Raw genomic sequence first — 16,105 nt, forward strand, 5'->3', positions numbered from 1 at the left:
ATGATAATAATGTGAAGTATGTTTTAAATCACATAGGTTATTAATGTAATAATATAATAATATATAACAAATAAAGAAATAAAAAAATAAATATGTTTTGATATGTTTCAGTTAAATAATATATCCAATATTTGAATACAACAATAATAATTTATTATATAAAGAGATCGAAATAAAAGATAAACAAAAATAAATACACTATTATATTTAGTATTTAGATAGATTATAAAAAGTAATACATTTACAAATAATAATTGGAAAAAAAATCACTGTATTGGTCATTGTAATCAGCTATCTTGATTGAAATGTTCATCATAATGCTTGTTGTCTTTTTGTATTTTTCTATTCATAATTTCAAGTACATGTTACATTTACTTGCATGTTGTTCTACATATATTTGTATTCATTGTATTATTCATTCATTCACTCATTACTTTGTCCATGTTTAGCATGGTGTCGGGTAATACGAGTACAACATTTCACACATCAATATCGGTTAACTGACCTGGACCAGAGACACGACAAGTAGACATTTATCATGGTATCCATCACGCCTGTGATGGATGGGAGTGTTCACCTCATTTCCGTAATAATACCTTATTTAGAGCCGGCAGGCTGACCCTGATAAGTTCCTACCGTTTTAATGTATACCTCTGTTATGAGAGGTCAACCCTATCGATACTGGCTGATTGATGCTCCATATGTTTTAATACCATACTAAATCCTGCTGCTGATCGGCCTGTATCCTGACGACGATGAATCGGTCTGTACCAAGACACTTTATAGTGCTTCAATGTATATGTTTAATATAGCAGTGATATATCTTAAGTCCCGAGTACTATACTTTTTGGTTTGTTTGTATTTTACATCCTATTAACAGCAATGGTCATTTCAGGACGTGCCAGGTTTTGATGGTTGAGGAAAGCCGGATTTCCCGGAGAAAGACCTCCGACCTACAGCCAGTACCTGGCAACTGCCCCACGTAGGCCTCGAACCAGCGACCAAGATGTGGAGGGCTAGTGGTAGCAGAGTTGTATAAGCTTGCGTGTGATTTAATCTACTTGTTATGAACAATAATATTTTTTGATATGATTCAACATATAATGTATTATTAAGTTCATTCACTAAGCTTTATTCAAACTCCAGTTGCTCAGGTTCAGGTTACCTAAATCTTAACCAGTAGTTAGGGAATGTTTTGGATAGTTACTAATAAGACATGTTGGCTATCAAAGTAAAATATATCGTCTAAATACATCAACTTGATATGTCTCAACAAATATTCAATTGTGAAAGATATTCTTGATTTTTTTTGTATTCGTATTTCATTAGGTTTCCTAACCTCTGTTAAACTCTAACAAAGCTATGCGAAACCTGAGCCAAAATGTCTGGTACCTTTATGGGAACAAATTATGCAGGTTATTATTAAATACAATATAGACACATTAATATGATGTTTTTTAGCCTTGGCAGCTGTATAGGTAAGCAGGTAAAACTAAACATCATAATTTGTGTGTATGTTCAGCTGGCGAATCAGATCCAGCAGCTGTCGGTATGTCATATTGTTTTTGTTTAGGTGAACATCTGCTGAGCATCCATTTCATTGCATTATCAAAATATACGTATATCAACATTATTTTGAAGTCAGCTTGCATTTCAGAGGTTAGCTGTGTAGGGAAGCCAGTTTTTACTTTGATAATTTTTGGCGTTTTTACTAGATAGTTTGTCAAAACAACATGAATATATCAAAGCAAAAACCGGTTAAATCATAGCTGTTTGATACTTATTAGTGGTGGGAGGGTCCTTGTCTTTTGTAATGTTTATCTAACTCAAGGCAGCTAATTGATGAATTGTACAAAAGCAAAGGGTTTGTCGGGAGTCTTCACAATTTGGAAGACATTCCTTATTGAGATTAAATACGTTTATCAATTCTTCCACTTGATCCTCTTTGGAAATGTCATAAATCCTTGACAGATGACACTATGGTTTTACTTTGAATGCATGAGTGTCCTTGACAGATGACACTATGGATTTGCTTTGAATGCAGGAGTGTCCTTGACAGATGACACTATAGTTTTACTTTGAATGCAGGAGTGTCCTTGACAGATGACACTATGGTTTTACTTTGAATGCATGAGTGTCCTTGACAGATGACATTATGGTTTTACTTTGAATGCAGGAGCGTCCTTGACAGATAACACTATGGATTTACTTTGAATGCATGAGTGTCCTTGACAGATGACACTATGGTTTTACTTTGAATGCAGGAGTGTCCTTGACAGATAACACTATGGATTTACTTTGAATGCATGAGTGTCCTTGACAGATAACACTATGGTTTTACTTTGAATGCAGGAGTGTCCTTGACAGATGACACTATGGATTTACTTTGAATGCAGGAGTGTCCTTGACAGATAACACTATGGTTTTACTTTGAATGCATGAGTGTCCTTGACAGATGACACTATGGATTTACTTTGAATGCAGGAGTGTCCTTGACAGATAACACTATGGTTTTACTTTGAATGCATGAGTGTCCTTGACAGATGACACTATGGTTTTACTTTGAATGCATGAGTGTCCTTGACAGATAACACTATGGATTTGCTTTGAATGCAGGAGTGTCCTTGACAGATGACACTATGGTTTTACTTTGAATGCAGGAGTGTCCGTGACAGATGACATTATGGTTTTACTTTGAATACAGGAGTGCCCGTGACAGATGACATTATGGTTTTACTTTGAATACATGAGTGTCCGTGACAGATGACATTATGGCTTTACTTTGAATGCAGGAGAGTCCTTGACAGATGACATTATGGTTTTACTTTGAATGCAGGAGTATCCTTGACAGATGACATTATGGTTTTACTTTGAATACAGGAGTGTCCGTGACAGATGACATTATGGTTTTACTTTGAATGCAGGAGAGTCCTTGACAGATGACATTATGGTTTTCTTTGAATGCAGGAATGTTCTTGACAGATGACACTTTGTTTTTACTTTGAATGCAGGAGTGTCCTTGACAGATGACATTATGGTTTTACTTTGAATGCAGGAGAGTCCTTGACAGATGACATCATGGTTTTCTTTGAATGCAGGAATGTTCTTGACAGATGACACTTTGTTTTTACTTTGAATGCAGGAGTGTCCTTGACAGACGACATTATGGTTTTACTTTGAATACAGGAGTGTCCGTGACAGAGGACATTATAGTTTTACTTTGAATGCAGGAGTGTCCTTGACAGATGACGCTTTGGATTTACTTTGCATGCAGGAGTGTCCTTGAAAGATGACACTATGGTTTTACTTTGAATGCAGGAGTGTCCTTGACAGATGACATTATGGTTTTCTTTGAATGCAGGAATGTTCTTGACAGATGACACTTTGTTTTTACTTTGAATGCAGGAGTGTCCTTTAAAGATCACACTATGGTTTTATTTTGAATGCAGGAGTGTCCTGGACAGATGACATTATGGTTTTACTTTGAATGCAGGAGTGTCCTTGACAGATAACACTATGGATTTACTTTGAATGCAGGAGTGTCCTTGCCAGATGACACTTTGGATTTACTTTGCATGCAGGAGAGTCCTTGACAGATGACACTATGGTTTACTTTGAATGCAGGAATGTTCTTGACAGATGACACTTTGTTTTTACTTTGAATGCAGGAGTGTCCTTGTCAGATGACACTATGAATTTACTTTGAATGCAGGAGTGTCCTTGACAGATGACACTATGGTTTTACTTTGAATGCAGGAGTGTCCTTGACAGATGACACTATGGTTTTACTTTGAATGCAGGAGTGTCCTTGACAGATGACACTATGGTTTTACTTTGAATGCAGGAGTGTCCTTGACAGATGACACTATGGTTTTACTTTGAATGCAGGAGTGTCCTTGACAGATGACACTATGGTTTTACTTTGAATGCAGGAGTGTCCTTGACAGATGACACTATGGTTTTACTTTGAATGCAGGAGTGTCCTTGACAGATGACACTATGGTTTTACTTTGAATGCAGGAGTGTCCTTGACAGATGACACTATGGTTTTACTTTGAATGCAGGAGTGTCCTTGACAGATGACACTATGGTTTTACTTTGAATGCAGGAGTGTCCTTGACAGATGACATTATGGTTTTACTTTGAATGCAGGAGTGTCCTTGACAGATGACACTATGGTTTTACTTTGAATGCAGGAGTGTCCTTGACAGATGACATTATGGTTTTACTTTGAATACAGGAGTGTCCGTGACAGATGACATTATAGTTTTACTTTGAATGCAGGAGTGTCCTTGACAGATGACATTATGGTTTACTTTGAATGCGGGAGTGTCCTTGACAGATGACATTATAGTTTTACTTTGAATGCAGGAGCGTCCTTGACAGATGACACTATGGTTTTACTTTGAATGCATGAGTGTCCTTGACAGATGACATTATGGTTTTACTTTGAATGCAGGAGTGTCCTTGACAAATGACACTATAGTTTTACTTTGAATGCAGGAGCGTCCTTGACAGATGACACCATGGTTTTACTTTGAATGCATGAGTGTTCTTGACAGATGACATTATGGTTTTACTTTGAATGCAGGAGTGTCCTTGACAGATGACACTATGGTTTTATTTTGAATGCAGGAGTGTCCTTAACAGATGACGCTCTAGTTTTACTTTGAGTTGTATTGTTCTTCACTCATGACGTCTTGTTTTAATTCATTGCCACTAAATTTCCCGTAAGGTGGATATAGCGATAAGCTGTGTTTGTACTTATATAGTGAAACACATAGTATTATATGTAATACAGATTGGAATGTCATGATTTTTTACCAGTTTTATAAGCAGCATGTTTTTAACATGTTCTTAAATTAAAATACTTTTCATATACTCTGAATATGTAAACATCATGTCAAAACAGCGTCATTGCCTAAAGAGAAACAACTCTTGCAAAAGTCGATGTACATGTAAAAGAATAGCATTTCTTGGTCAGTCACTAGCACAGTAATAAGAGTTGTACCAGAATTCAAATTGCGTATTGACGCTGAACCAGCAAAATCACCATACTGAATTAGTAATTATAAATAACCTATGTAATGCAATGTAATTGTATACTTTTAATGTATTTAACTACATGTACTTTTTACACACAAATATATCAAGAGAAGGTTAGATAGTCAAGAGTATGTATCACTTTATTGAACCACGACAAATTCATTATAACAAGTTGTCAGTATGACCGACTGGAAAATGGTATATTCCTTTTGAGAATGAGTTTTTACTCATAATAGGTAATCTGATCGCGTCATTTTAGGTCGTGATAGTACTCCGCGACAGAAAATAAAAATAGGTCATATACAAATTATTCATAAATTTGTTAAGTCCTATTAAACAAAACCACACAATTTTATGTAGGAATATGCTAATATATCAGCTTCACGGAATGATAAGAAAATATTACAAAACATTTTTGTCTTACGGTTGATGGTAAACCTCTGCGCTTTACATTACTTTCATTTGTCGGTAACCAAGGATGTCGATAATCACTAGAAGTCGGTTGGAAGGTTTAGTATTAAGTCAACATTTTTATTTTATAGTAATTTATAGATGATAAACATTTTATCACACAGTGTTTCCAGGGTTTATCTTTCGAAAAAAACTTATCAACGCTCGCACGTAAATAACGAGTCCATCTGCGGCGGATTTATCTAAGCGCTCACAATGAGATAGTTGTTCTCCGGAACAACCCTTAAAACAGAGTGTGATAATTTTTTAGTCTCTGTGTAAGGATAATAGTGTATATGTAAACTGTAGTATAATTACGTACGATTAAATACACCCTTTGTTAAAAGTAATCGTACGTTTTAATATTTTCTGTAGAAAATCATATTTCCATACGGGCAATTCAGTAGTGTCAATACAAAAAGTAGCCATCCACGGAAGACTTGGTAGCATTTATGTGCAATCTCGTTAACTTACAAACGGTACTGTATATAAAGTTACTGTAGTAATCGAATACGTGGTTTAGAGGTCCCTATATACATGAACATGTATGATATTTAATGAAAACACTGTTAAAAATGGTGTGCAATGTGTGTGATGTACGAAACTGAGTTTAAAAACTGAATTTTACAAAAACAAAAACGTTTCGTTCCAGTCTAGGCTTCATAGATTAAGCACAGCTGTAAATTGATGTATGCATGGGGCAAGGAATAATTTTAACGGTGTAGACAATATGCTTCTGTTTTGAGACGAAGAAAATGTACAAAATAATAACATTACAGCAAAACAGGAAAATAACGTATGAAGATATACAAAGATTGACAATGACGAAACGAGCCAATAACTAGGACAATACGCAACAATAAACATCTTTATATCGACAACTATCAAATTAAATTAATGAAATATCAACGGTTTATTATACAATTCTCATACTCAAAGCGTTCCGTCCAATTCCCACGCTACAAGATGACGCTAAACCGACCCCTAATTTTATAGTTATCCTGTACACAAACTCTTTCTCCCAGCACGATAGCAAAAGCTGTTAGGCTTCGTTGACCAGCTCAAAAGCTGATTTCTATAAAAAGAAACAACACATTCTTAAAATACAATATCAGAAAGGTAAAGACTTTTCGTTCCATTCAAAGAACTTACGTACAAATGGAGGGCAAACAAATAGCATGTCATGTTGAAGTGAAGGTACGTAGTGTTGAACTTATGACGCCGCAGAGTATCACAGGAAAAACTGAAGCAACGTCGACATATAATTATTTGATATATTCCAAGAAAACACATCTTAAACGCCCTTATACGCTGCGAGTTATCTTTCAATAAAAATAATGAAAACGCGTGGTTTTGTTCTGGTGGCGGTTACCGACTTGTTATCAATAGATAAATAATGTATGAGGGTGTCGGCTAGGCGGCTGAATCCAGCCGTGATATCACCATCTACAAAAGAATGTACAGTGTATACCCCCTGGCAATTGTCTATGCAAAACAGTGCTATATGTGCATTAGTAAATCTGTTTGATAAAATGCATGTATATTTGTATGGACTTTGCCTATCAAATTGCCCATCAGTCATATATACTGGAGTAAACATGTCCACGTTACAACATTAGAAGTACAAATGTACTTTTATAGATATTGTAGATATTGCTTGGCCGTGTCATACCCTTTGAAATCAGCTCCCATCGGGATTCAATGTGGTTTTCATAGTCCTCAAAGTTAGCTTTGATAACTACCATTGCATCTATTGAGTGTGGGCACGGTGTATATGAATAATATACACAATTTGATAAGTATTTATTTTTATAAAATCCAGTACTCTTCTATTTGTTGTCAATTCATATGATTGCAGGTTTTACATACCTCTCCTTCTGTTGCAACAGTAGTTTAGACCAATTTTAAGTTGCGAGTTGTTTGCCCCCAACATCACCGATAAATCCTTTGACGAAATGTAGGATGCTGTGTTATTAATGTTTGGCTTACTGTATCTATAAAGATGGCCGCCATAAAGCGAAGGTTGGTTTACAACATTAGATATTTGTACTTGTATATAATTAAGGGTAAGCGTTAGAAGGACAATACATTGAGACTCTATGTTGTTTCAAACCCCTTTGTTGAACAGAACACCATTCCATATCTGTTACCATATCGGTGCACTCACATCTGTAAAGTTACAAAGTGGTAGACTCGTAAAAACAAACAAAAGTGTACAATATATTTGATATTAAAAGGCATTGCATCAAGTTAGCCATGAGGGTTTTCGTGATCAACTCTCTAAAGAATGCAAATAGGAGAAACTCCACTTTCGCAACAACAAAAAAGTTTTGCCTCGACTTATGTTATCTCAAAGAAGATCCATGTAAAAACAATTACCTGCTTGCAGCTAAATGACATTATTTCAATTGCACAAGAAAGCATATGTAAAGAGCCCTAGGTAAACAAACTTCACATTTGATAACATTTGTTTCATTGTTTTTTTAACTTGTAAACAGCTAATTAACAATAAAAACATTATCTCAACAGAAACATCACTTACTTTGAAAGGTAACAATGTCCATTTGTACACTTTTAGTTTTTTTATTAAAAAACTTGAATATATTTTAGAGTTTTGGTACACGTATAGCAGAGCTATTGGGTGACAGAATCAGAAAATGCAGTATAAATAAACTCCTGTTCATATCAGTATTGCGAAGACTAAGATGGGGCCCCTTCAGGTAAGTACACTATCATACATTTAATATAAAGCTACTATGATATCTTCTATGTATCCTTGAAATGTTTAAAGGACATAATAGGTCACTTAAATTTCTTTTTTAAGCTTCTGTAGCAATTATTTGTTATGTCACCCTCAATGTAAATGTGTGCACGTACCTTATGATAGCACGCTGATAACATTTCTTTTAGTAACTATTTTATGGAAGAGATCATCACTTAGGTAAGTTCCAATGACATTTTTTATATATGCATCGTTTTGAAAGTTATTAACCTACGTATGCTTAATTTGAATAACACTTTTTTTCAATCTAAATTTTAAACCTGTAGAATTATCTCATAACGTTGGTGAAACTCTCAAAACATTATGTGTAGAAGAAAAACTAGTGCAATATGTTGTCATTTCAAAATCATATCACAATTGACATTCATATCTTGCAAGGCGAATATGAACAATTGAATCCCATGCATAATAAATATACAATGTAAAATGTTATAACATTACCAAATAAACGAGGAACGAAAGCGCGCGGCGTTTACGTGAGCGTTTAACGTTCACGTAGCGTTGACGGCTTGTTTAACAAGCACTTTGCTGATCAAGACAGACAGAGAGACAGACAGAATACTTTATCTTCTCGCCAGTTAATAGTGAAATACAGTAAATGAGTGAGGATTTGGGGTAGATACCCCTGAACATGAATATGTATTCTAAGTAAAAGTAAGTATGCATCAGTTACAAGGTAAAATGGTTACAATTTCATTAGAAATTACAATCGATCAGGATGTAACAATAATGAATATATTTTAACTATCTGTAGTAATAGTTATAAAGAAACAAAATAAACGTGCGTCAGTATATTATTTACTTTTTCCATTGTATGAATTAATAAAGAAACTCCTATAACACTATATAGTTTCATGATGATAATATAGGCTATTTTGTCTGAAATATTTCCGTAGAATATTAATTTTCAACTGTTAAACAAACAATTGTCACAATCATACCCAAAATTTCAAACTGCACTATTTATTTAAAATGTTTGTTTTAAGAAATTAAAGGGAACTGCAATGGTGCTAGAGTTGTATGTGCTGAATATTCAGCTTAACATCCCTAACCTTAAAAAGATAGTCGGGGGTGAGTGTGTATTTCACATTTTAAAAAAAGATGTGAAGAATTCAATCAATGTTGTGATCGCTCTAAGATACCGACGAATCGATTTAGAAAAGCTTCGTTTAATTCCCCGTCATAGATGTGCGTGCGCCTTTCATAGCCGAATCGACTTAACAATTTTATTGACATTTCGTACATATCAAACTTTTGTGTATACACGCTTTAACAGTCACTTTGACAGACTACATATTGTACTAAGCCGAAACGTCACACGTCAATATGTTAGCACTGGTGTTATATTAACATGTATACAAATATTATTCAAATAAGTGAAAACATTTTTCAAAACAAGCATATGAAGAAAGCAAGGTTGTAATACTGACAACTTTCCTTCGGACCATCTCTAACTTTTCACATTCAAAACTAGCAACGCTACTTAATTCACAGACATGTTCTAAAACTTTTCAAAGGAATTCTTTATAAATTCTCAACATCAATACGACCTTTGTTATAGTTTCCGGTTACAGTTTCCGTAACAAGTTCATTTTTTCTCAACTGACATGACTCAAACCCCGTCCACCCTTCGAGAACCAGGAAATTGAAGAGCACTTTCCCATCAAATCATAATTCAAAATTTTATCTAAGTCCGCAGTATTTGAGATTTGAGAGAAACGTGGTATTAGTGAATTAAAAGAAACCCACCAATCTCAGAGCATGCATTTAGCATGTCTAGATATCTATTCAAGTTTACTGGACTTTAAAACAAGGCTAGAATGTCTTCATCACTGTATCATTGCTGCGTCTGTAATCAAATACGCTATAATCGTAGCGTATTTGTTTTTCCAATTTTAATCCACAATTAATTAAACACATTGATTTGATAGAATATTTATTTCAAAGTTAAAAACAAACGTAAGGACTTCAATTTGCAATACTTACGTTTGATATACATCCAAAGAATCTGTCAGTTAGATTCACTTTGATGAGATATGTCCATGATGATGTCATAATTTATTAAATCATTATATATTTGTTTAAATTGTACATTATACAGTGCTGACAGCGGAGGATTTTCCAGTCCTATAGTCATTGTAAAAATACACGATTTGCCGATTCGAAGATATCATCATATTTTCATATAAACTAAAAATGGCCAAACAGTTTATCCTTGATGAACTTTTGCTTCTATAAAACCTACAGAGGAAAACGAATGATTTGAATTACCTTCTGAGAGAAAATATTTTTGTATAACTCACCTAAAGCAATTTAACCGCACCATCAAACCTCTATGTCATACTGCATCGAAATTGTTTCAATCAATCAATAAAATAATTAAGTAATCCGTTGAGGAAATTTGTAATATTACTTTGATCAGAGGACGAGTACCCATCAATCGTAATATAAACATTTTCGTGAAATCTACACGCAAATTATACATCATGTTATTCAATTTATCTAAATGAGTTGCTCTGTCTCATTGTGTATATAATCTTCTTTGTTGCCCTATCCATTACCATTTTGTTATTATTGCCCTGTCTCATTCTGTATGTTATCTTTGTTTAACTCTCTCACTCTGTGTCTTGTCTTTGTTTAACTCTCTCACTCTGTATGTTGTCTTCGTTCACTCTCTCATTTTGTGTGTTGTCTTTGTTTAACTCTCTCACTCTGTGTGCTATCTTTGTTTAACTCTCTCCCTCTGTGTGTTATCTTTGTTTAACTCTCTCACTCTTCGTGTTGTCTTTGTTTAACTCTCTCACTCTGTGTGTTGTCTTTGTTTAACTCTCTCACTTTGTGTGTTGTCTTTCTTTAACTTTCTCACTCTGTGTGTTGTCTTTGTTTAACTCTCTCACTCTGTGTGTTGTCTTCGTTTAACTCTCTCACTCTGTGTGTTGTCTTTGTTTAACTCTCTCATTCTGTGTGTTGTCTTCATTGCACTCTCTCATTCTGAATGTTGTCTTTGTAACCCTGTCACAATATGTATGTTGCCTTCGTTGCACTCTCATTCTGTATGTTAACTTTGTTGCACTCTCATTCTGTATGTTATCTTTGTTGCTCTGTATCATTCTGTATGTTGTCTTTGTTACCCTGTCTCATTCTGTATGTTATCTTTGTTGCTCTGTCTCATTCTGTATGTTGTCTTTGTTACCCTGTCTCATTCTGTATGTTATCTTTGTTTATCTGTCTCATTCTGTATGTTATCTTTGTTTGTCTGTCTCATTCTGTATGTTATCTTTGTTACCCTGTCTCATTTTGTATGTTGTCTTTGTTACCCTGTCTCATTCTGTATGTTGTCTTTGTTGCTCTGTCTCATTCTGTATGTTGTCTTTGTTGCTCTGGCTCATTCTGTATGTTGTCTTTGGTACCCTGTCTCATTCTGTGTTATCTTTGTTTATCTGTCTCATTCTGTATGTTATCTTTGTTACCCTGTCTCATTCCGTATGTTATCTTTGTTTATCTGTCTCATTCTGTTTGTTATCTTTGTTACCCTGTCTCATTTTGTATGTAATCTTCGTTGTACTCTTTCATTCTGTATCTGATTTTCGTAACCCTAATATTACCGTTTGCTGTAGTTATGTCCTTATTACTACCGGGAGATTAAATTTCGTTTGAGATAGTTTCCTGTATGTTGATTTGGCTATTACTGTTAATATATGTTAAATAGGTCACTGTAGACGCCAAGTTCCTTTTTTATATAATATTTTTTTACAGATATTGCTGGCCGTTGTTGTCTTCGTTACACTATTTAGAGGAACCTCTTCTTGCTACGGCTATAAGTGCGGATGTATTTACGTCGATAATTCCAAAATAGATGAAAAGGATCTTATTTGTGAACCTCTACGAACGTCTGAATTTCATTATTTTCAGTAAGTAATTGTGATTAGTTTCTAGGTAAATTTCTAACTATAAAAATGATGATTAACATATTTCAATGTAAGTGTGTTTATCTACATCTCACATGGCATAAAGTAAAAATGCCAATTGAGCTATATCATGGCTCGTTATTCTGTTCAAGCAGCAGAGTGCTAAGGTGTCTATGGTCAAAACGATTTGACGTTTGGCAAAAGTTATTATATTGGGGTGTGTGTGTGGGGGGGGGGGGGGGGGGGGGGGGGGGGGATTGTGTCATGACCTACCGGTTTGTTAGTGTTAAGTAGCGCAGCTGGTCAATGATGTCATGTTCAGTTATGTTGGGGTTGGGGCCGCAGGACATTAATCGTACGTAATTATTTTCAGTTACATATATTTATGCGAAAGAATTGTTAAGGGGTTAAGCTTTATCTACGGAAGTCATTTAGAATTTACCGTATAACCAGAAAAGAGTTGCTTTTATTTCTATTTTTGAGATTTTGCAATTCACCATCATTTCCCGAACGGATTTCTCTATTAGTGTCTATTTTCCATTAGGAAAACTGCTTCATTCCGAATGGTGTTTTTACTTTATTAAAGCGTTAGGATGCTTGCCACGATTCATATTAAACCTGATATTGTTAGTCATCCAAATGTATCATTAAATCTAATAGCTACAGATTTATGGGATGAGGATAGGTCTATACATGTAACAGTCACAACGTAAGTGAAGATTCAAACCAACCAACCGTCAAATTAAATATTGTTGAAGTAAAAGCTTATTGTATGCATGTTTCTTCGAAGTTTTACAATTCAAATCAGTACTAACGATGACAATATCTACCAGAGTACACAGCGTTATCAGTTGCTGATGTTAAAGTACATCCCTTCGGCCGGCCAATGACAACAGTGGTCAATCCATCTTTAGATTGTGTATCATGACATTGTGTGCTAGAGTATATTAACACTAAAGACTAGAACTGTACATGTTGCTGGTTAAATCATCACAAAATACAACTGTGTCCCATTTATTGAACAGAAATGGACTTAAAATCGCCCTGAAAAAAAACTGGCAGGCCTTCAGATATTTCAAAAGCTTCAAAGCGGGTAGTTCGCCTGAGATACCGGATGTGTAAGTATCTTACGACTTAAGCCCGAAAACTGTTTTCAATCTTTACATTTGACTTTTTGATCGTTTGACATGATTTAAGCGAGTTACAAGAAAGTTGCTTTGAGCACAGAATCCATGCTTGAGCATGAGTATGGTTTCATGAATACGGGCCCTGTTCTTGTTCCACTTGCTTGGCCCCTAACGTCACCGATGAATCCTAAAAAGACGAAACAGCTTTATAATGAAGTGCAATTCATTCCTGGCGTACTGTTTCTATTACCAAAATGTCCAGGTGCAATCACATGTGTGTATGTTACGGTCATTTTCTTTGCGAACACTGAAAGATGACCGCTATTCCGTCTTTTTGATTGCAGCGTTATCTGCTCTTGTGAGCAGGTATTGATTGTTACGTCGTTAGTTTGTGTGAGAAAGTTGCGTCGGTTTTCTCAAAAACGTATGACGTTACTCTCACAAACAAATGACGTAACAAGCAATTCCTGCTCACAAGAGCAGATAACTCTGCAATACGAAAAGACGGAATAAGCCGCAGTTTAAATTATTCGATAGTTGTATGTGTATATAGTAAGAAGTGGTCGGATGTTGCAGTGGATAGCGCACTTGCCTTTCACAGAGGCGGCCGGGTTCGATTCCCCAATCGGACGTGAAAAGGTATGGGGTCACCTGCCCGACCAAGTGGGTTTACTCCGGAAACTCCGGTTTCCTCCCACAATAAGACCCCCGCGCGCTAACATCCGGGCCAACAAGAGTAATTAACATAAGTTGTAATAACTTGTTTCATTATTGTTGTAAAATGAATAAAGTTTATATATATATATTAATATATAATAAAGAATGCAGATCAAAATATGTATCTCGGAGAAAAAATGACAATATGTTGTCACACTGTGCTGTTTCAGTGGCAGATCCCTCTGTAAAACAGAGAAAAAAGATATCCTTGGGTTCTGGAAGAAAGGAGGATCGATCTTGTGTTGGATTGTCGCACCAGATATTTACAAGGCGGAGTGTTGTGGGTAAGTATGAAATGTAAGGGCAACATTTATGTCATTTGTTGGGAAAACTGTTTTAATATTTTGTTAAATTAAATGCACTGTTTTCTCGCCGGTAGGGTTCATTTAATATTAACACGGTGATACAGTTGAATCAATTTTAAATTTTAGAATGTGACACACATGTAGCAGACGTGTTCGTATAACAGCCGATAACGTTAAATATGTATACGGTTATACTAACGTTTATTATTACTATGACAAGAACAGTGATGGTGTTTGACAACAACACCGTAACTACAACAGATTGCATTTAATATCAAAACAATAAAACAAAAAGAACGTTTAATATCAGCACCGTCATTACGGTAGATGACGTTTAATACCTACACCGTCATTACAGTAGATGACGTTTAATACCTACACCGTTATTACAGAAATCACGTTTGATATCAACATGATTACAATTAATATCAGGACCAAAAAAAAAAGAAAATAAAGTTTAATGTCACACAATATTGACAGTTAATGACGCTTAATATCAATACGGTGATACAATTAGCAGATAGCGTTTAATGTGAACACGGCTTTGAATGCTCATCTTTATTTTTACATCAAAATATTTGTTTTTGTTCCAGTTTTAAGATTCTTTTTCTTCGTGATAAATTCTTTTACGGAAAGTGTTTGTAACAAGCAGAATGGGTGTGTCAGTCTGTTTATGTACTCCGGTACAGTAACAATATTTCCTATCATACAAACAAGTCAATTTATTAGAATGTATTGTTGATTTTTTGAAGTTTCATTTTTATTTAAATGTCACCACAATCATAGAAATGGCACTCGCCCTTATCGTTTACCTTTTGTTTCCATTTAGCAGCGGTAGGTTTCATCACGCAAAGCCTAGGTTTTATAATTTGGATAATTCTACAGTTGAAATAGCATAACGAGAATTTCACCATGTTTGTTTTTGGATTATTTAAGACCTATCCTGATGATAGATTAGTATTGACATTACTCGATCTGTTCTTTACTCTGTAACATGGAGCTTGCTATAATAGAGAAAAGCTGTGATGTTCGGAATTTCGTTTAGAATTTAATGATGATACATGTATTTACATCTAGTGAGACATGCTGCGGAGCAGATACCAGGTGTGAGCCTACTTTACACCTCGACAGGAAGTATCTCATCTACTGTGACAATTACTACGCCGGGGGTATTCAGCCAGGCATAAATGGACTAATCGAACCAGATGCTGATGAATTTAGCGAGGAGGCTCTAGAATTGATCTCTCAGTCGGACGAGGCAGGGTCAGGTGACGGAGAAAGCACGAGACGTAAACGGTCAACATATAAATATGGATATGGTTTGGGGTACTTCGCCTTCCGACATGACCGTTTCCCGCTGATCTGCACGTGCAGAACGTGTGACTGGTAACGCCTATCTAACAGCCTATCCGTGCCATATCCGTATAATGCTTGCCTCTTTATCGTCGTGTCCTGTCAAATGTTTGATTCTTACAAGATCATGTAATAAAGCATTATATATCAGCATGTATCAATCAGTGTTATCGTTTTTGTAACGTCTGTGATCGTGGAAAGCATCATGTTAACGGGTTTTTTTGCAAACAAAGCCTAACATAACTAACTTAACTTCACATTCTTCCTTTGAACCATTTAACGTAAAAGAAATATTTAATCTTATGTTGATACGTTTAGTACCCAAGATTGAACGAGTATACATGTATTTAGGTCACCGAAGCAGAAAGTTTAAATAACCATCCCACCGTCGTCGTCCGCTGCTTTGAGTGGAACTGG

General features: G+C 35.3%; 1 protein-coding gene across 1 annotated transcript; it reads left to right on the top strand.

Annotated features, from left to right (window-relative positions):
- The first annotated feature begins 8,139 nt into the window (after positions 1-8,139).
- Positions 8,140-15,849, top strand: LOC110447095. The gene is made up of 5 exons (XM_021492546.1): positions 8,140-8,216; positions 12,035-12,189; positions 13,212-13,304; positions 14,201-14,314; positions 15,413-15,849. Exons 1-5 carry the CDS (start codon positions 8,202-8,204, stop codon positions 15,723-15,725), a joined length of 690 nt encoding a protein of 229 aa, XP_021348221.1. The 5' UTR covers positions 8,140-8,201; the 3' UTR covers positions 15,726-15,849.
- Positions 15,850-16,105: the final 256 nt, after the last annotated feature.

Source organism: Mizuhopecten yessoensis, unplaced genomic scaffold (genome assembly GCF_002113885.1).
Source record: "Mizuhopecten yessoensis strain PY_sf001 unplaced genomic scaffold, ASM211388v2 scaffold3229, whole genome shotgun sequence".
NCBI classification, from domain to species: domain Eukaryota; kingdom Metazoa; phylum Mollusca; class Bivalvia; order Pectinida; family Pectinidae; genus Mizuhopecten; species Mizuhopecten yessoensis.